Below are 21,633 nucleotides of genomic sequence, written 5' to 3'. Positions count from 1 at the left end.
ACTTCCGCACATGCCAGTGTCCATTGCTCCCAATGTGGTCTCCTCTAGCCTGGGGAGGCAGGACACCAACTTGCGGAATATTTCAGAGAACATCTCTGCATGCACTAAAACAACCTCACCGCCTTGTGACCGAACACTTTAACTCCCCATCCCACTCTGCCAAGGACATGCAAGTCCTGGGCCTCCTCCACTGCCGTAACCTAACATTCCGAAGCCTGGAGAAAGAAAGCCTCATCTTCTGCCTTGGGACCCTCCAACAACACGGGATAAATGTGGATTTCATCAATTTCCTCATTTCCCCTCCCCTACCTTATCCCAGATCCAATCTTCCAACTCAGCACTGCACTCTTGAACTGTCCTACCTGTCCATCTTCCTGCCCATCTATCTTCTCCACCCTCCTCTCCAATGTATCACCTTCATCTACCTATTGCATTCCCAGTTACCTTCCCCCAGCCCCACTACCCCCTCCCATTTACCTCTCAGCCCCTTTGGGCCACAAGCCTAATTTCTGATGAAGGGTTTATGCTCGAAACGCTGATTCTACTGCCCCTTGGATGTTGCCTGACCGGTTTGGCTCAGACTTTAAACATTTTAGAATCATAGAAATGTACAGCACGGAAACAGATCCTTCCATCCAACTCATCCTAATGTCCTAAAGGTCACCTCTCAGCCTCCAATGCTCCAGGGAAAATAGCCCCAGCCTATTCTCTCTGTAGCTCAAACCTTTCAATCCTGGCAACATTCTTGTAAATCTTTTCTGAATCCTTTCAAGTTTCACAAAATCTTTCCTATACAGGGAAACAAGAATTGAACGTAGTATTCCAAAAGTGGCCTCATCAATGTCCTGTACAGCTGCAACATGACCTCCCAACTCCAATACTCATTGAACAGACCAATAAAGGCAAGCATACCATATGCCTTCTTCGCTACCCTGACTACCTGCAACTCCACTTTCAAGGAACAATGAACCTGCATGCTAAGATCTCTTCGTTCAGCAACACTCCCCAGGACCTTATCATTAAGTGTATAAGTCCTGCCCTGATTTGCCTTAACAAAATGCAGCACCTCACATTTATCAGAATTTAATTCCATCAGCCACGTTTCGTCCCATCTGTTCAAGGTCCTATTGAACTCTAAGGTTGGGAGAGAGCAAATAACTGGACAGAAAGCTGAAAGTGCAACTTATTCTAAGTTGAGCTAAGTGAAATTCAATGCATCAATGGTGACTATAGTAGAGGTAGCAACTAAATGTATGTTTCAGAAATCAGCAAAGGGCAGTGACCAAATGCATCAGCCTAAGACAGCAGCGGAGGCAGTGAATGAATTCATCAACTTGAGACTGCAGCAAGGGTAACGTGTGAATGACTCAGCTTCTGACAGCAGCAGTGACACTGAATGCCTTATACTGTAGTAGGGACCCAGAGTGAATAAATCAACCTCAGACTGCAACAAGGGACACGGTGAATAAATCAGCAGTGGAAGTTGAAAGGAACCTTATTCATGCAACTAAGCTGGACTTCTGCTAAAATAATAATAGCAAATCAGGGAAATTTTCAAGGAAACATACCATTTATTTTCCAGGTTGACAAATTTGCCTGATTATGTCATTCCCACAAATATCATAACAAAATCACTTCTGCTTTCTTGAATTTCAATATTTTCCCCAGCAAAGTGAATAAATTATGCTGCTTTGGACTATTATGGTGCATTGCATCACAGAATGAAGATATCAGCCTCAAGATTACAGTATGCTTGTAGAGAACAGAAGATCAAGTCAGCTGTGGGGACAGTCTATGAATATACACTGTCAGTTTCAGACAGTAGCAAGGACAATGAGTAAATAGATCAGGCTCATATGATAGCAGGAGCATTGTAGAGAACAACCCGAAACTGCAGCAGGGACACTAAGTGAATACATTAGTCTGAGACCGCACCAAGGACGTTGAGTGAATCTATCAACTTGAGATGCAGCAAGGGAAATGACTGATTATATCAGCTTCAGACTACATCAGAGATACTGCATCGATTAACTTGATATTGCAGAAGGGACACGGTATAGGCCACCTTCAAACTCTAACAGGGACATTATGGTTGAGCGTCACAGTATAAAAGTCAAAATAGATCACACAAAGACTGGGTCACAGACAGGGGAGACTAGGTCACAGACAGGGGATGACTCAATGTGTTAGGGACAGAATGTGTCCTCTCACTCAGACTAAGACAGGAAAGGGATCTCTCATTTTTTATTATTGGGTCTCCCACTCCATAGTTTTGGGGAAGTGGTGTCACACTCTACTGTAGACACTGTATTGTGAATAGGGCCCCTCACTGTTCTAAACTGGGAGTGAATGTGTCTCATTGTGATAGTCAGGCAATGTGTGAGCGGGTTCATCCCTGTTCTGGACAATGAGAGAACATGAAGGCACTTCACTGACCTATACAGGGAGTGAGTGAGAGTCCCTTGCTATCCTGGACAGGGTGTGAGCGTGTGAGTCCCTCACTGTCCTGGACGGGGTGAGAGTGTGAGGGTCCCTCATAATCTTCGATGGGGAACAAGTGTGAGGATCCCTTGTTGTACTGGACAGAGTCATTGAGAGGGTCCTTCAATGTACTGAACAGAGAGTGAGTGTGAGGCTTCTTCACTATATTGAATAGGGCATCAGTGTGAGGGTCATTCACTGTACTGAACAGAAAGTGAGTGTGAGGGTCGGTTGAGGTCCTGAACAGGGGTGTGGGAGTCCCTCACTGTCCTGGATGGGAAGTGAACACGAGGGTGCCCTGCTGTCCTGGATGGGGAGCAAGTGTAGGGTCCCTCACTATCCTGGACAGGGAGTGAGTGTCTCTCACTGTCCTGCACAGGGAATGATGGTGAGTGTCCCCTATTCTTGTGGACAGGGATTGAGTGTCATGCACTCTCCTAGTCAACGTGAGGGTCTCTCATTGTCCTGGATGGGGAGTGAGTGAGAGTATCCCCCGCTCCCCTGGACAGGTGATATTTGAGGGTCCCTCCCCTCTCCTAGGCAATTATTGAGTGTGAGGGTCCTTCCCCTTTCCTGTACAAGTAATGAGTGTGAGGGTTCCTCACTATCCTGAATGGGAAGTGAGTGTGAGGATTCCCCACTCTCCTGGACAGGAATTGAGCGTGCGTCTTGCAATCTCCTAGTCAACTGTCCTGGACAGGGAATGAGTGTGAGGCTTCCTCATGGAGGATGAATAGAGAGTCACTTCCTCTCACGTGGTCAGTGCGTGCGGGTGACGCTAGGACAGGGCAGCGCCTGCGCGGTGCCGGGCCCTGGGGTGGGGGGATGGGAGGGAGGGGGGACATTGAGGGGAGGAGGGGGGGGAAACAAAACAAACCGGGAGGGTCCGGGCCACAACCTGCACAGAACAGACACCGCTGAATGAATGATACCCATTAACAATAAAAGAGCAGACACTGAACTCAAGCGGCCGGGCCGCAGTATCCGAGCCGCGCCCCGGCTTCCCAGCCTCCCGTGAGGGGAGATCGGCCGCCGAAGGAAAGCAGCCGCCCGCCGGGCAGGGAGCGAGCCTCCGCCAGGAGCGGGCGGCAGCCGGCTCGCCCCCCGGCAGGCCATGACCATGAAGCCGGGTTTACTGAAGCAACCGGGCGGGATGGCGGAGGCCGAGAAGCGGGCGGCGGCGGTGGCGGATTACTCGATGGTGGCGACCAAGGAGCTCGGCGGCGGCGGCGGCGGCGGCGGGGAAGCGGGAGGAGAGACGCTCCGGTGCGACGGCGACGCGGCTCCCCCCAAAGGCGGCCGAGGCAGGATGAACGGCGGCGAGGCCAAGGCGGCCAAAGGGAGCCGAGGGGCTGGAGCGGGGGCGGCCTGGGGCCGAGGGGGTGCAGCCTTGGTCCCCGCCGGGGACAGTGTGGGCCGCGGCGGCGGCGGAGGAGGAGGGGGCCCCGGCGATGGCGCCGCGCCTTTGTCCGGCCTGGAGGCCTTGCCCTGGGGGAAACTGAAGAAACAGCAGCAGGTCCAGCAGCCGCCATCGTCTCAGCCTCAAGGCCCGGGCCCCACTCAGAGCGCCCGCCTCAAACAGATCGTCCTCCTGCAACTCGACCTGATCGAGCAGCAACAACAACAGCTCCAGCTGAAGGAGAGGGAGATCGATGAGCTGAAGGCCGAGAAAGAGACGGTGAGGAGGGGAGGGGGGGAAAAAGTAGTGGGGGGGTGGGAAAAAAAAGAAAATAAAATGGCGGAGGCGCATTAAAATGCCCGGTGATAACAATGACGGGCGGTTCGGTGCTGGGGCTTCGGGCCACCATCTTAGAGGGTGTAAAATGGCGTCCGGCGCTGGCTGCCGCGGGGCCCGCCGGGAGTTGTAGTCTTTGGGCCACCCCCACTGACGTTGGGTGATTGCTGCCTGACGTCATGGCTAGGACTACACCTCCCAAGCTCACTTCCCACTCCCCCGGGGTCCCACCCGGTGAGCCGAGCGACAAAACTGGATGGTCAGGCCGTCGCGCGTCAATGACGTCACCAGACCTCAGCCTTCCTGCCTGGCCTATAATTTAAAGTCTTTGGGGGAAAGAAAGCTCCATTTCTTTCTTTTAGACCCAGATGAAAGGGCGGCTTCAGATGCTACATTTCTGCACATATGTTTCTCTCTATAGATCTTAATTAGCACTGCCCATGGTGCTCTTCAGTATTTTTGCCATTTACAGAGATGCCTCATATGTACAAGTATGTTGCTTCAACTGTTGTGTTTGAAAATTGAACAATACTGATTGATTTGTGTTCCAGTCATCCATAAACATGGAACACTTTTTTTGTTGTATTGCCTATTTTGCAATAGAGTATTTGGAATGATTTAGTCCACCAGACCTGGCTACATTTATTTCTAAGGAATAAATATGGGTACAAGTACAGTGTGTTGTCAGCGGTGTAATTTATCACAATGCTAATGTGTTCACTGACAGTAAGTCTTATTTTAGCAAATTGACATTTTATATATATAAAAAATTGCTCTCTAAGGTGTAATATTGGTCTTTCATGCCTTTCTCTCAAATGTCAACCTTGTCTTAATACCATTTTCAGTTTCATTCCAATTAGATCCCAGCAGATCTTTGTAAGCGGTTCCTTCGAAATCTGCTTTGTGCTCAAAAATATGCTCAATGGATGCTGTCTATTGGTTTAGCAAAATTTTAAAATTAAAGAACATTGCGTTTTGTTAAATTGTTAATCCTAAATTCTGAGAATTCTTAGTAATTCTGCTTCTAAAAGGAAAGGCATTCAGGCTGATCTTGAAGCCTTTCATTAGTGGCCTGAGTAGGTTTGAAACTTATTATTGTAATGCACATTCATAATGAGATTGTGTGGTGAACAAGTATTAGTATCAGCTTTTTCAGAAAGTTTTAATCACGGAGGTTAAGATATATTGCGTACACTATTTTAGGCGGGAATATTGGAATTAAAGTAAGTAATGTGGAATTATCATAATTCATATGGCTGTTAGGATTTTTTCTCCACAATTGTGCATGTTGCTGGAAAAGTGAATTAATTCTACCTACATTACACAATTGAACGTCCCTTTTATATGTCAATTTGACAGGAGATAAAATGGACACGAAACAGGGTTGTTAGGTTAAATATTAATTTGTGTTCCAATTCAACACTGCTTAATGGGGTGAAATCATTTATTCCTGCTTTTCTTTGTTTTTTGCAATGATTGTGTGCTTAAAGAGTCTCATTCCTATTCTTGGGTTGGTTTATAGGAGGGATGTAATTGCACTGCAGGGAGTGTAGAGGAGATTTACCAGGATGTTGCGTAGGCTAAAAAGTTTTAATTATGAAGAGATTGGATAGACTGGGGTTGTTTTCCTTGGTGCATAGAAGATTGAGTGGGGACATGATTGATTCTTACGAAATACAAGGGGCACATGCAGAGAAGGCAGGAAGGAACATTTCCTCTTGTTGGCTGCATAAATGTAAAGGAGCAGGAAGTTTAGAGGAGATGTGAAGAAATTTATTTTCACCGTGTGGTGGGAATCTGAAACTCACTGCCTGTAAAGGTATTAGAGGTAGAAACCCTCATTATTTAAAAAGTATTTAGATGAACACTTGTGATGCCAAGACTTACAAAACTATGGGCGAAGTGCTGGAAAATGGGATTAGAATATAATCAGGTGATTGATTTTGATCGGTGCAAACTCAATGATTTGAAGGGCCTTTTTCTGTGCTGTAGACTCTTTGACTCTGAACAGACCATAGCTCAAAAGTACCACAAATTTTGAAACTTAGGCTTAAATGCTCAATAGAACCTCAAATCAAATATGTGTGATCTCTTTGCACTTGCTGAATGCAAAACCAAACTTTAGCAAGATAATTAAAAGAAAACAAGTGTTATGTGCTTTTTATCTTTCCAGGAGGAATATCACATAAGTATTGCATGTTAGTAGGAACATACACTTTTGGAAAAATCCAGTTAGAAGATTTATCAGTTGAAAGTTCAGCATCACCTATGAAATGTGTTTGCCTTACTTTTTGATGAAGTTTAAAATCTCACAACACCAGGTTGTAGTCCAACTAGTTTATTTGGAAGCACTAGCTTTCAAAGGGCTGTCTGCAACCACCTGAAGAAGGAGCAGTTCTTCAAGAGCTAGTGCTTCCAAATAAACCGGTAGGGCACTAACCTGGTGTTGTGATTTTTTTTTTAGCTTTGTTCACCCCAATCCAACACTGGCAACTCCAAATAAATTTTGAATGAAGAGGAAGGACTTGTGTTTGTTAAGGACTTGAGCACTTTTCCCATGGATTAATAGTGTACTGTGTGAAAGGAAATAGCCTGATGAATATTTTGTAATAATTTGTATTATTTACTTTTCTAAAGCTGACCACAATATACTGCAGTATTATATTTACAGGTTCTATTTGAACCAGCAGTACTGGTTTCCTATAAGGCTTAAAAATGAGCAAATGAAAAGCTGTATGTGGCACTTGCAATATTTCAAGAACGCAGTCCCCAGCAGCAGAAATTCAGTCTATATTAGAACTCCAGTGTTTAAAAATGGTTTGTATACTTTTCAATTGTCATGCCCATGAAATGGCTAATTGCAGATGGTGCCAAATATTGCAATACTTGTAGCTGATTGCTGTGTGCTAGTTGTACAAAGCTGAAAAAGATCCTGACTTTAACACGAAAAGCAATAGCAGAGGGTAGGTGATAAACAGCCATTTTGTATCTTAATCTTTATATAATGCTGCTTTAGCTGTTAAATTTGTTTAGTATAAAACAAAAAAAGCGCTGAAAATCTAGACTAAAGCAGAAAATGATGAGTATTCAGATGATACTTATTATCAGAATTTCCTGTCAAGCTTAAACATAATGGATGAATATACCAAATTATAATTAGTACAATTTTATATAGATATGGTTTTGTTAGTGAAGACCAAATGGCGACACCATTGGTGGGAGGGTGCAAGTTCAGCTTCATATGTTTACATAAGCAGTTTCAGTATTAACTGTGTATACTGCATAGAAGTTTTTAGATTAGATTATGTACAGTGTGGAAACAGGCCTTTCGGCCCAACAAGTCCACACTGACCCTCCGAAGAGCAACCCACCCAGAACCATTCCCCTACATTTACCCCTTCACCTAACACTACGGGCAATTTAGCATGGCCAATTCACCTAACCTTCACATCTTTGGACTGTGGGAGGAAACCCATGCAGACACTGGGAGAACGTGCAAACTCCATACAGACAATTGCTCGAGGTGGGAATTGAACCCAGGTCTCTAGCACTGTGAGGCAGCAGTGCTAACCACTGTGCCACCATGCTGCCCTTTCTCCAGAAATATGAAAGTAATAGGGTTGAGTTACATATATACTCTGAGTTGCTTCATTTCTTAGCCCAGTAATTCTGCTTCACCTAAAGGCTTGATTTTGATAACTGTGTGCAATCCTAAGGACGGTATCAGGTCATATGAGAAGCTCTTGTTTTAAAATACCAGGCAGTTCAGATCATATTTTTAAAAGATATTTTGTGTACAGCTTCTGGCTCGTCTTGAGCGCATGGAAAGGAGGATGCAGCTGGTGAAAAAAGAGAATGAAAAGGACAAGCACCGATTTGTTCAAACAGTGGATGGGACAGAGGAGAAAAATGCAACAGATGTGGAGAAGATCCAGCCAGAGCATCAACAAATCACCCCTGAACAATCGCTTGTTCAGGCACAGGGCAATAGAACGGAAACACACTCTGGGAAGGGTTACAAAAGGTACTCTGAACTTTGTGGGTAAACTCCAGAATTTAGTATAGTTTCAATCAAGGCAGTATGGAGCTGCTAGTAGATCATTTGTAGTTTGTAGCAAATAGTGGGAGTATTCCTCTCCAGCCCCTCCACCAAATTTGTGAAATGCTTATTATGGGTTACAAGAAGGAAAATATTTTGTAACAATATTGAGAAAATAACACTCAAATGTAAATATAAAATGTCTGATTCCTGACTGTTCAGTATTGCAAAAAATGCAGCACTCATTAACTACAACAGTGGTGTAATTTATGATGTAATTTCCATAAAGACAGCTTGCTTTAGACTAGGATTAGAAAATTTACATTATAGTAATTTTTACCAGTTTCAGATGAAGAATTCCCCAAATATTTTAAGGTGAACTAAGAATTGATTTCAATTGTGATGGGAGAGGCAATTGAAATGATCACAAGCAATTCAAATAGGAAGGTAAAGTGAAAGTATATCTTTTGGATCTAAAAGCCTTTGTTGTAACCAGAATTTAACATTCCCCTCTCCTCGACAGGACGCTGCTTGGGGTTTTGTGGATTTGTGGACTTTTCTCTCAAATTGCCACATCTCAGTTTTTAATCAGGCATGAATATAAGTCATGTAGTCTTTTAGCATTTGACTTTGTTACTTAGTGTACCTATTCTTCCCTCTTACCTGTGCTGGCTGGCCATAATATCTTAAGGAAAGATGAACAAATGGTCAAGAGAAAAAAATCTCATGTTGATTTCTCTACTATTTCAGGTAGAGTATCTCAACAGTGAAGCTTACACTTAGTCAAATTCACCATGTGGTTAGTGGTGTAGAATTTCACCAGGTGATCCAAGCAGTTGGGAGTAAGGGATCTCATTAACCATGCTAATAGATTATTGTTACCAATGTGGATTCTTGCCAGTTTGTCCAAAATTGCAATATGCAAAGCATTACAGGGGATACAAATTCACACTTTCAATTTACCATTTGTAAAAATCATGTTATCGTTCTGAGGTTTTTCACCTTTTGCTTTTCTCCCCTCAGCACAAACATTGGAACCCCTGAGGCGTACTGTATATTTGGCAAAATGCATCATTGCTCTCTCTTGAATCTATTGGCACACCTTTTACTGCACAGCCTCACTATCAGACAAGAAAAAATAATTGCGAAAACGAACTTTTAAGCAATTAGAAATTTCTTTCTCCTTCTCAACAATGATTACAGAATAGGAGTTTTTGTTAGTCGTCCTGACTTTTTAAAAATAAAACCTTAAGTTATCTCAAGAATATGACTTAAAACAAGTTCTGGGATTTAGATATTAATGAACCGAAACCTGCAACCCATTCTTAAAAAATCAATGTCCTGTCTTATGGATTTATGTACAGCATGGACCTTGGTAACTGTTTATAAAACCAATATAATTCTGATTGTATTCAGGAAATCTGCACTAGGAATAACGGAAAGAAAAGCACCAGTAAAAAAGCTTGCAGCTGAATTTTCAAGAGTACGGACAAAACTGGTCAAATCTTCTCCGCAGCGACAGACGTCGAGCAGCCCGTTGCCCGACAAAGTCTCAAAACGGGAACTGCGAAGTAAAGAAACTCCAGAGAAATCCAAATCTCAGACTGAGGGTGTCTACAAACCTTCAACCATATTAAAGACTCCAGGTCTGCCCACCAGCAAAGATCAGCCTGTTTCTAATGACATAGAAGAGGAGCCATACCTCTGCACCACTGAGATGTACCTGTGTCGGTGGCACCACCGGCCACCCTCTCCACTACGAGAACCTTCACCAAAGAAGGAAGAAACTGTAGCAAGTTAGTATAAAGAGTGTGGCAATCTAGAGGCCTTAACACCTTCAATAAATGACCTGATAATGAGGGGAAAGATTCAGATTTTTAAGTAGGTGGCTCTTCTTTTAAGCATTGGCTAAGTCATTCCAGAACAGAATGGTGAGATTATGGTTCAGATTTGTTTTTTGAGATGGTTGTTAATCTCTTTCATCTACATGTACTATATTATAGAAGTATGTCAACTATCACAATGCAAGGCAATAGAGAAAGACCTTGCAGTCTATCATTATCTTTATTGTGTAATTTGGTCAGTTGTAATAGAACTCTCTAGTCTTGTACTTAAAGAAGCAGAAATCATCATTCTAGCTCCAGTGTCAAAGGTTGGTTGGTATAACCTCACTTTGTGTTTTCATTCCCCTCCATGTCTTTGAAGGTTTTGATGTGAGCACCAAGTAGGTACCTTTCCCAAATGATCTGTTGTGCATCAAATGAACTCCACATTCAAAAGTGGGATGCAGTGATTGTCAGTGGGCTGTCTGGTGTATTGCCGAGACAAGTCCTGTCAGTCCTTGACTTTCACCCCTCTAGTGCAAGCGGTTGCTGGATAGCTACCACCAATGTCAGTCCCAGCTTTTTCAAGTTACCTTTTTCCCCTCGCTCCCAAACCTATTCAGTTCTGACTGTGATAATCCATGTTCAGCAAAGCTAGAGGTTTGAGCTAGGTGAAAACAAGGACTGCAGATGCTGGAAACCAGATTCTAGATTAGAGTGGTGCTGGAAAAGCGCAGCAATTCAGGCAGCATCTGAGGATGCTGCCTGAACTGCTGTGCTTTTCCAGCACCACTCTAATCTAGAAGATAGAGGTTTGAGCTTACAGCTTTGTTGCTATGAGTTGCTTAGTTATCTATGGAGAAAAATTCTGTGTGCTGTTAGGTGAACTGAAACAATTAAAAAAGAAAATAGTTTGCTTGCACATGCAGAAAGTATCCAGATAGAATGCAAGAGAATAGTGGGCAGATCTGGCAAATCGACTAACCACCATAGAGGTAATGCTGCCAAATTAAAACTACAAAGTTTGTAGCATTATTTTTCTGGGGAGGCGCGGAGGGAAGTGCTGTCGTGCAAATCCCAACAGAAAGTAGAGAAGCATTTGCTGTTGCTTGTATATAAAATAAAGAACACTGAATGCTGAAGTTCTGAATCAAAAACGGGAATTGCTGGAGAAACTTAGCAGGTCCAGCTGCATCTATGGAGAGAGAAAGAGTTAATATTTAGTCCAGTGACACTTCTTCTTCAGACTCTCTGAAGTCACTGGACTTGAAACGTTAAGTCTGCATTCTCTCCAGTGATGCTGTCAAGGTTGCTGAGTTTCTCCAGCAATTTGCTTTTATTACTGTTGCTTCTGCATTGTTCCCAGATATACAGAATTTACCCAATTCACACAGCAATTTGACTTTTTGGGGCCGTACAAGCTGGAACCCAATTCTGTTTCCTGCTTTGGAAAAGATGGAGTTCTTGTGCACACAATCAGAGTGATGTTTCCCAGCCTTCAGCCACCAGTATGATTTTTTTGAATCATAAAATTCAAGCAGATTGAGTGAGTCCAACAGATCCCTTTCTCAGTTTGAAAACTTCCTGTGTTTCACGGAAACAAAGAGGCAGAACGTTCTTACCTTGTTTTGTTATCAAGGGTGATACTGAAAGTGAAGTTGAGCATTAACAGATTAGCCATGATCCTCATTGAGCTCACTCGAAGGGCCGATTGGCTTGTTTCTGCTCCAATGTCCTTATGGTCTTAGCCATATGCTGAGTTTTAGAATCTATATTAGTGAAACAAAAATGCTGGAATGCTGTCTTTGAGTAAGCTGAAAGAATAAGAGGTGGGTGAAATTGATGCATAGGATGACATACTCACCAGCATTCCTGATTTTTGTGAGCTGGGGCACGTTTCTTTGTGCGGTTTAGCGGTGTGATCAAAGGCAGGAAGTATTGTGGTTTGAATAATGCCCCATTCTATAAAGTATCAGCCGTGCTGATAGAGTTACGCTTCTCCAAGTCCTGGAGTGAACTGTTTAGAAACAGACATTTAAACCTGGTCTTTTTTTGTTTCCTTAAATCTTGTTTCTTTGTAGTTCCATCCTGGAAGGAACACTCGGCGGAACCCCTCATAAACCTGCAACCTGATGAAATCATTGAGGTATAGCAACAAAATGTGGGAGCGTCTATTGGTTATTTGTCTTTTGGTTCCTTCATGACTGATTATCGTAGTTTATCTCAAGCGCTGCCCTATGCTGAATTACCTGCGATAAACAGGACCTGGTTCTGGTTGGTCATTTTACCTGGGGTTGCTGCATTCTGCACCTTCCTGCTACCCTTAATGAATGGTTTTGATTAGTCACAGTGCAAGTGTTGACAGTATTCTAAACACCTCTTTGGGAATGTAGGTTGTATGGTGACCTTTGAGAATTGGAAAAGGATAAAAATTGATATTTCCTAAATGCAGAAATATTGCACCTGGTCAGAATTTTCTAAAGCAGTTTTTTTGTGCTGAAGGGGAGGAAAAGGGCAGCTGAATTGCGCAAGTTAGTATTGTTTGTGTTTTTGTATAGATTGGAATACTACAAGTACCCCTCTCTAAGACTTGCTCACTTAAAAGCTGTTGATTTAAATTGAAAATTAGCGTTTTTTGGAAAAATGCAATTTTGAAACATCTTAAAAACTTGAGGTTCATTTCTGGCAGAAATATAATCATAGAATAGTTGTACTGGCCAGTGTACTCTTGATGATTGTAACTTTGGGAGTAGCTCTGCTACTTCCCTCCCTAGCTTTGAGCATTACTACATGCAGAGTCACTTCCTCTGCTGTGGTGTTCACTGCTTTCCTAATCCCCAACCATGAACCACGTAATGTAAAGAGCAGTGAAGATGTTTAATTAAGCATATTGGGCAGTTTGCTATTGACAAGAGGGGTAACAGCAACCTCTTTTTAGGCTTGTGATAGCACAAGTTTATTCTCATCACCTTCCTTCATAAATGCAATGATCTAAAATTAAAAGGTGGCTGCTCCATCTGAGTGAGGTGACTAAATGCAGACACTCCACCATTTTAGTGACTCTGGTAGGTGAGGCTGACTGGCAGTCTTTAATGTATCCATTATCCAGTGGCAATATGAATGGAAAGCAGGCACTGTCGTTGGGAATGTACCTGGTTGCCACTGGTACAGGTTTTAACTCTGCACTGAGGCGTTTTTCTCATTTTTCATTCGTGTTTGCAACATAATACAAAGTACATTTTCACTGTGAAATGTATGAAATCGCATCATTTTGATATGGTGCATGATATCATAACTTGACACAGATTGAAGTCATGTTATGTAATGAAAGTGGAGTTTTGGGTGGATTCCTGAAGTTCGCAGTGAACAATGTTCAAGTCCATGATACTTGTGTAATGTTGCAATGCAACAGAATTGGTCGCCTGGTAGTAAAGGAATTCTGTTTACACGGATAACTAGGAGAACCTCTAGTGGCAGGAATATGCTGCTACAACATTACAACATGACATAAGAAATATTCTTGAGGTAAAATGTCTGCTGTTGTAAAAACAATAAAAGCAGTCCCTTTCAGGATGTCTCATTTCCCGTTGGCTAGACAAATGCTAAATGAATATATCACTTCATTTTCCAGTGAAAATGGAGTAACATTCCTTTTAAACTTTGTTAAATGTTACTGTACCTGATTTTTAATGTTTTAACCCAGACTTCAAGCATACAGATTATAAAGAGTCCTTCAGCAGTAGGTGTCACTTTTCATTGTTCTTTGATTGTAATATGATAGCCGTGGGCTGCTTACGCTCAGAAGTTGAGAATTAAGCTTTTTTTTTCCACAGAACTGCAGTGCTTTATGGGAATTATAGAACTCCTGCAGTGTGGAAACAGGCCCTTCGGCCCAACAAGTCCATACCAACCTTCCAAAGAGTAACCTTCCCAGACCTGCTCCCTTACATTTACCCCTGACTAATGCACCTAACCTAGAAATCCCTGAACACTATGGACAATTTAGCATGACCAATCCAGCTAACCTACACAGCTTTGGACTGTGGGAGGAACGTGGAGCACCCATTAGAAGCTCATGCAGACACTAGGAGAATGTGCAAACTCCACACAGATAGTCGCCCAAGGCTAGAATCGAACCCCAGTCCCTGGTGCTGTGAGGCAGCAGTGCTAACCACTGAGCCACTGTGCCACCCTTTGGGTGATCCCTGTTCAGAAATCATTGGAATCTCCTCACCGCCTAACACAAAGGGAATCAGCCATATCCAACTGTTCCAAGATGAAATCCCATTGCTAGCAGCTTGTATGAGTAGAATTTCTTCAGAAGCAGAATAACATTTTTGTCAATCTCTCAATTTTTCCTTTTGTCATGTCTTTCAACTTGAACAAAGAACTTTTGACAGTACTTCAGATATCATATTGTTTCCTTCAGTTTATGGTAGAAAACCTGTATTGACATCAAAGGATATCTGCTTTTTTTTATTTGAAGTATCTGTATCGCCAAATCATCTGGATCAGTTATATCAGATAAAACACCATTTGGTTAAAAAGTGAACTTCATACAGGGTTGATTTTAAGAAGTGGAGTTGGAAAGGCACAGCAGGTCAGGCAACATTGCACAAACGGGAAAGTTGATGTTTTGGGTCAGGACTATTCTGCAGTCCTCACTATCTCCATGAATGTCATACATTTAAACTTCATACTTTGTATATTTTAAACAAAAAGGGGAAAGCATAGGTAATCTTACTGGGTGCACTTTTCAGATTGTGTGCTTTCGGAGATCAAGAGGTCAGTTTTAGGAACAATTAACAGACGTTCCTAATAATGCAGGAGTGCTGATTCATACTGAAAGCATCGATCATGACCTTTCGGTGCCAACATTGAACTCAATACTTTGTGAGTGTTCTTTTCAGCAGCAGACACTGGGCCTTTCTTTGCCTTCATTACCAGCTGAAGTGTTCCCGTATAGTACCAGGTACAGCTAATGGAATTCTGGTGTCATAAAGTCCTGAACTTGCTGATCTTTGACCAGGAATTAAGTACTGTAATGTCAGTAATCTGTGTGCCTTTCAGCCAATCCATTTAGTAATTATAACATTCTTCAGAACAGTTAGTTCTTTTTTGCAGAGCTACCACATTGGTGTAGGATGCCTGAGATGACAACTCCTTGGTTTCCAAAGCCTTGGTTGCAAATATGACTTTGTTATAGTCTTCTACAGTGGCAAATGATTTTTTTGTTTCTTTCACCCACAACCATGCACTGTTCTCACCTTTCTCCAAAAGTCAATGAATCCATCATTGGGGTACATTTGCACAGACAGTGCCTGCTTTCCCTGTCCAAAGTTGATGCTTCATTATGAATGCCAGATGGCTGTCCAACAATATATCTCTCCACAGGTCTATCCTTGTCTGATCTCTCCAAAGGTGTGACTATACAGAAGTCAAGAACTGGAATGCTCAGATGAAATTCCGTAATGAAATCTAATTTGAGAGAGATTAACTAAATGTCATTTCAATTTTTGCTTTTAAATTGAAATGAAAATCAACAATCTCCAAATATTGTTGCCTGGGAGTCTCTGCAACCTTATGTTTTAGAGAAACTGCATAGCAGCACGGTTAGCACTGCTGCCTCACAGCGCCAGAGACCCAGGTTCAATTCCCGCCTCTGTGCAAACTCCACACAGACAGTTGCCTTTCTCCCCGTGTCTGCATGGGTTTCCTCCCGGTGCTCCAGTTTCGTCTCTCAGTCCAAAAATGTGTGCAGGTTAGGTGAAATAGCTATGCTAAATTGCCTGTAGTTTTGGTGAAGGGGTAAATGTAGGGGAATGGGTCTGGGTGGGTTGCTCTTCGGAGGGTCGGTGTGGACTTGTTGGGCCAAAGGGCCTGTTTCCACACTAAGTAATCGAATCAAACCTGTGACTGAAATATTCAGAGTTGAATGTGAGAAGAAATTATTTGGCTACTGGCTCGTTGTGGTTATCTTAGTGAAGCTGACTATAGAAATCAGGAATGATAAAACATCAAATATTATAGTTAGTCCTGGAACTGAAACAGTTGTGATATTTGTGTGCGCGCAGTGAATGGAAATTTAACTAAATGCTAAAAACAACTAGTGTCACCTCACGTAAATGTCTGTTTGGATAGCAGTGATTGTTAATAGTAACACTTTCCATGCCAAGCAGATGTTCTTGTTACTTTGTTCTCTTCCATCCCACCGCCCAGGCTATATCCATAAAGAGTTATCCACAGCCAACATGACTGCTATCACAACAGGCTGGTTCATTGGAATTGTATGGAAGTCTGACTATTAATTGTTGTGCTTTAAAAATTAAATATTTCATTAACTTTGTTTATTTTAGAACTTAGATGACTGTGTCTTTGCGAAACGACATGCAAAACTGGAGCTTGATGAGAAAAGAAGGAAAAGGTAATTAACATCACATTGTACCTGAGAACTTGCTTTAAGTAATAAAAGGAACATTGCCAATCTTAGGACCAGCTTTTAAGTAAATTACGTTTACTTAATCGAAGAAGTAATTCGCATTCAGGCAATGTAGCAAGATTAAAGAGATTGACTAGCTAATGCCAATGAACTGGTATAAATTGTTATCTGTCACAAACCTGACTGTGTGTATTGAAGCAGTACACCAGAGTCCAAGCCTCATCATTTTCAACCAGATTTCTTGGATTTCAGGTTAGTCTAGGGAGTGAATTCCATTATCTAGAAAACAGGAAAATGTCTATTTTCCATAAATGTTAATATAATTATGTGGCTTGCAACTTTGAAACATAACGTTTTTTAAAAATTGTAATAAAATACTTTTTGGAGGTGGAGAGCTTAAGTTTTTTTTTAGTACCACATTGTTTCTACATCCATGCTGACCTTTAATCAGGAAAGCAGGATGCACAAGTCTGCACATTCTGGTGTTAAGTGCTGTATTCACTCAAAGACTGAAGGTGTGCTTTAAGAGGCAGGGTGATGCCTATTTTCTCTCAGGCAGATAACATTCTTATCCTACTGACATGAAATACTTTCCAATTGTGAGACGCGCAGTCTAGAGGTTTGGCTGAGAACTAGTACACTTGTCCACTGGGGATAAGGGAAAGCCCTAATTCTAATGTCCTACTTATCAAAGTGGTTCCAGAGAAGGTTATTTCCACACACTTAAAGGGACTTTGAATCCAACATGTGAACAATTTGTCATTCCAAAAAAAAACAATGTGTGGAATATTTGTATGTAACATTGTAAATTTCAATCTTTAAAAATTTACCTGTACGACTATTAGTCGTCATAGTTCAGTGGATTTTGGAGATTTCAATATTGCAAAAAGTCAAAGAAATTTGATGTTCAACATCTAGAATGTACTAGGAAAAGTGAGTTAATTTTATTTGAGCGTGATCTGGCTAGTCCATTTAATTGTTTGTTTGAGATTTTTAAATTAGTATTTCAGCACTGCTGTCATAGCCTGGATTTTAATAATAGCTCTATAATCTAAAAGAATGTAGCTGCTAGATGAAATGTAGCTTTCTAGGATTGTCCTCCAGGACAGAGGGGAAAGATCTAAAAGAGACCTATGGGGCAACTTTTTCACACAGAGGATGGTACGTGTATGGAATGAGCTGCCAGAGGAAGTGGTGGAGACTAGTACAATTGCAACATTTAAAAGACATTTTGGATAGGTATGTGAATAGGAAGGATTTGGAGGGATTATGGGCCGAGTGCTGGCAGGTGGGACTAGATTGGTTTGGGATATCTGGTCGGCATGGACGGGTTGGACCAAAGGGTCTGTTTCTGTGCTGTACATCTCTATGACTCTATCTATAACTCAGCAGCTGCTACTATTAACTTTTCTGATTGTGTATCTGTCAAGGCCTATAGTTTCCTGGCACTGGTGATGTGGAATTTATCCGACGGTGTAAGTGGGGAAAATTTCAGTGTTGGGTCAGCAGGACATTGTGGAGCTACTTTTGTTAAAATTGTGGCCTTCTGATGATATCTGTAACCTCTATTGTTTTTTTTTCTTCAGGTGGGACATTCAGCGGATCAGGGAACAAAGGCTGCTACAACGTTTGCAACTGCGCATGTATAAAAAGAAAGGAATTCAGGAATCGGAGCCAGAAATCCTGTCCTTTTTTCCTGAACCCGACGATGGTAGGCTTAAATACGACGAATCCCAAGCAGCGATAGATAATATCAATTTTTGGATGCATTACAAATGGATCACTGGCTTCCAGATCTGGGGATCAAAATCCTTAAATCTTAAGGGTCCCTACCCCCAAAAAAACCTGAAGTTTATATGAGGGATCCAAATTTCTCACATAATAATTTTTTTTCTCCTTACTTCATAGTGGAATCTCTTGTAATCACCCCATTTCTACCCGTCGTGGCTTTTGGGAGACCTCTACCTAAGTTATCACAACAGTAAGTTTCTCATTGACGTGCTGGAAATGTTTGTTTAGTAGCCAGCATGATGGTTGAGTTATTTGTTCATTTGAAATATTGAATGTGCATTTTTAGGATCAAGATTAAGAATAAAACACACTACTCTCTACCCCATGACATTGATCTCAACAACACACCCCCTACTGTGCTGTACAAGGGAACCTCAATTATCCAAAGGACACAGGCAGAGAGTATTTTACTCAGTTAATTGAATGCCGGATAACATCGTTTAGCCAAGCATCAGGCCCTTGCAATCTTGTTCGGATAATCCGAAATTTGGATAATCGAATGTCGGATAACCAAGGTTCCTCTGTATTGTAAATGTTTCTAGCCCTTGCACTAGCCACTCTGTGGGCTTCTATGAATGACAGTGGCATTTAATGGGAAACTGTGCTATGAGACTGCAATGGCTTGTACTTGGATTGGGAAAGCCCAAATCTATTCTGTATGATATTTGTTCTTTAAGAGGAGAGTCAGGAAATTAAATCCTGTCATTTTAGGAGAATCATACTTAACAGAAAATACTGTTTAAAAAAAAAAAAAAATTTGCTATTCAGATAATAAATCAATATTGCAGATATGTAAGATTGCAAATAGTACAAAAACTTTGTATAACATACAAATTAAACTCTGGCAAAACAGATCAAACTAATCAAAAAATTAAAATTAAAACTGATGTATTCAGGAAATTCTTCATTCATTTTGATCAATCCACAGAATGGAGTGGTAAGTAGAACAGTGGATGTAGAAAAATAGTCTCAAATCATTTTTAAAAAGTTAGATGTGATTTTTCTTGATGAATCAGGTTGACTGTCTAACTGGCCTCATTTATCTACATCTGTCTTGTGCATAGAAACCGTTCTTTTGAACATGTAAAATATCCCAATTGTTTTCTCTTACTACTTTACAATGTAGTTGAACATTCAAAAGGCATCAGTTGAATACTGTTAATGAAAAATGCTTTCAATCTATACAGTGTAGGAGCATATTGCAAATGCTGGAAACTGTATTGAAAACAACAAATGCTGGAGATCTCAGCAGGTCATACAATATCCATTGGAAAGAACATAGATGACTCTGAAGAATCATCGAGACTTGAAATGTTATCTTGCTGTCTCTCCATGGATGCTGTCTGACCTGCTCTGATCGCCAGTATTTGTTGTTTCAGTTCAAAATATACAAATTAATGGTTTCCGTACATTTTCCCCCTCATCTCATATTAAATCACCTGGGTTCAGGCATCTCCTGCCTCCTGCATTAATAATTTTTTTGGGGGCTGGTATTGGTGATCTGTGATTGTCTCTAGAGGCATTGGCATCACATTCTGGAAGCAATTTGAAAATAAGTATCCCTCCTTTCCTTAAAGGAGAAAAAAAATACACTTGAAAATCCCAAAGTAAATCAGCCTGGGACTTAACTGTCATCCTCCTCCTCCTCCTCCGCAGGAACTTTGAGTTACCATGGTTGGATGAACGCAGCAGATGCAGGATAGACATACAGAAGAAACAGACGCCACATCGAACATGTCGCAAATAGATGCTTTGGACAAAATGTTGACTTTTATGCTGCCGAGTTGCAAATTGTACTGCAAGCCAGCACTTGGGATACCAACTGGTAGAATACTCTGTGGGTTTTCTTAAGGACCACATGCCTGATCGATCTCATTCAGTGTTTATATTGATGTTTATAATTGATTGTCACTGTATCAATAACTGAATAGTCTCGTCTCTTGCCTTTATACTTTCGCTTCTCTTCCTGAAGTGAAATCAATTATTTTTCCTGTATTTGTCTGTTGAATTCAGACAGCGTTCTGGTCTGTTTTAGTTCATTCTGCAAATTTGACCGTGTACAGAAAGATTTGAGATCTTGTACAGCAATCTCGCACCTTTTTTTTTAAGAAAAAGTTTGTGTTATGTAAAAAAAAAAGTTGCAATCAGCTCTACTTCCTCAGAATTGGTTATTTGTGTTTCTTTTTCAGATAATACCTGCCCTAACAAGTTGATTAAAACAACACATTAAAGAGATGGTATCCTGTTTGTCAGCTCTCAGAACCCATTGTTCAGACCTGAAAATTGCCAACATTCCTTATTGCCTGAGACAGTGTTGGCTAATTCACTGTGACAGACCACTGCTCCTTGCTGGGACTTGGGCTAGAAACTGAGTTAAGCAGAAGATGTAAATGTCTTTGTTCTCACAGTGGGTGATGTGCTGCCCTTTTCACTTGGAACCCATGGTGAGTTTCAGCCCAGCAAGAGAGAAAACAGAGGGGTCTTTTGGCTGACAAAGGAATAATATAGACTACAGAAAACCGGGTTTTTTCACTGCTTGGATCTATTTGAATCTAGCCGAACACGAGGGGAATTTTCAAAGTGAAATTTAATTTTAAATGTTTAAGAATCCAGTAGATGTAAAATCATGAACAAACCTCAAGCAACAGCAATAAGAAAGGGAGAGTGGGGATCAATAGACCGTATTGTTCAAAAAGAGGAATGGACATTTCTAATGGTAGTGGCTTTCCCTGAGAAGACTGAAATTGTATTGAAAGAGGGAATGCTTTGAATTATTGAGATTCCTGCTATACCCAACCTGTGGTTGATGCATCATCACTGGATGCTTAATGAGATTTTAATTTTTCCCTGAGCACTATCACCTTGCACATTATGAACACACGATTCCTGAAAAGGTAGGGTTTAGGTGAGCCTTCCAGGAAAATTTCTGTTTAGTTCAAGATCTATTTTAAAAGACCTCCAGTTTAAATGTTGTAACTTATGTTTTGGTGGATGCACAAATAAACATGGCAGGTAACTTCTGTAATCCTGTTACTTTCCTCGAGTAAACTTGTTTCATACTTGCACAGAACTGTTTTATGTTTAATATGTAGAATACATTTAAATATCCTTGTGAGCTTGCAAGAAAAGCTATTGTTATCTTGGCTGACACAGTTGAAATCATCAGTAGCTCCTGCACTTTTCCAGTATTTTCCTGAAAGTAATAATTAGGAAGGCGATCTTCTGTTTTTATACAGCGTACTGTATGTTCTCTGAGTGTCCCGAACTGTTTCAGAGCTGGTATTTCTGTCATAACTGTTCATTTTATACAAAACAGTTGTCTACC

At 41.4% G+C, this 21,633-nt stretch overlaps 1 protein-coding gene across 2 annotated transcripts; it reads left to right on the top strand.

Moving 5' to 3' along the window:
* The first annotated feature begins 3,345 nt into the window (after positions 1-3,345).
* Positions 3,346-21,356, top strand: LOC140465748 (male-specific lethal 1 homolog). 2 transcript variants are annotated; one of them, XM_072561448.1, is made up of 8 exons: positions 3,346-4,159; positions 8,017-8,240; positions 9,672-10,051; positions 12,160-12,224; positions 16,435-16,502; positions 18,104-18,228; positions 18,426-18,498; positions 19,965-21,356. In XM_072561448.1, exons 1-8 carry the CDS (start codon positions 3,596-3,598, stop codon positions 20,053-20,055), a joined length of 1,590 nt encoding a protein of 529 aa, XP_072417549.1. In that variant the 5' UTR covers positions 3,346-3,595; the 3' UTR covers positions 20,056-21,356. The 2 variants fall into 2 exon arrangements, with proteins under 2 accessions (XP_072417549.1, XP_072417551.1); XM_072561450.1 differs by lacking the exon at positions 3,346-4,159 and adding an exon at positions 4,513-4,707.
* Positions 21,357-21,633: the final 277 nt, after the last annotated feature.

Source organism: Chiloscyllium punctatum, chromosome 42, assembly GCF_047496795.1.
Source record: "Chiloscyllium punctatum isolate Juve2018m chromosome 42, sChiPun1.3, whole genome shotgun sequence".
Classification (NCBI taxonomy): Eukaryota; Metazoa; Chordata; class Chondrichthyes; order Orectolobiformes; family Hemiscylliidae; genus Chiloscyllium; species Chiloscyllium punctatum.
Note: the sequence above shows the minus strand (reverse complement) of the source record. Positions and strands in the feature narration are given on the sequence as shown.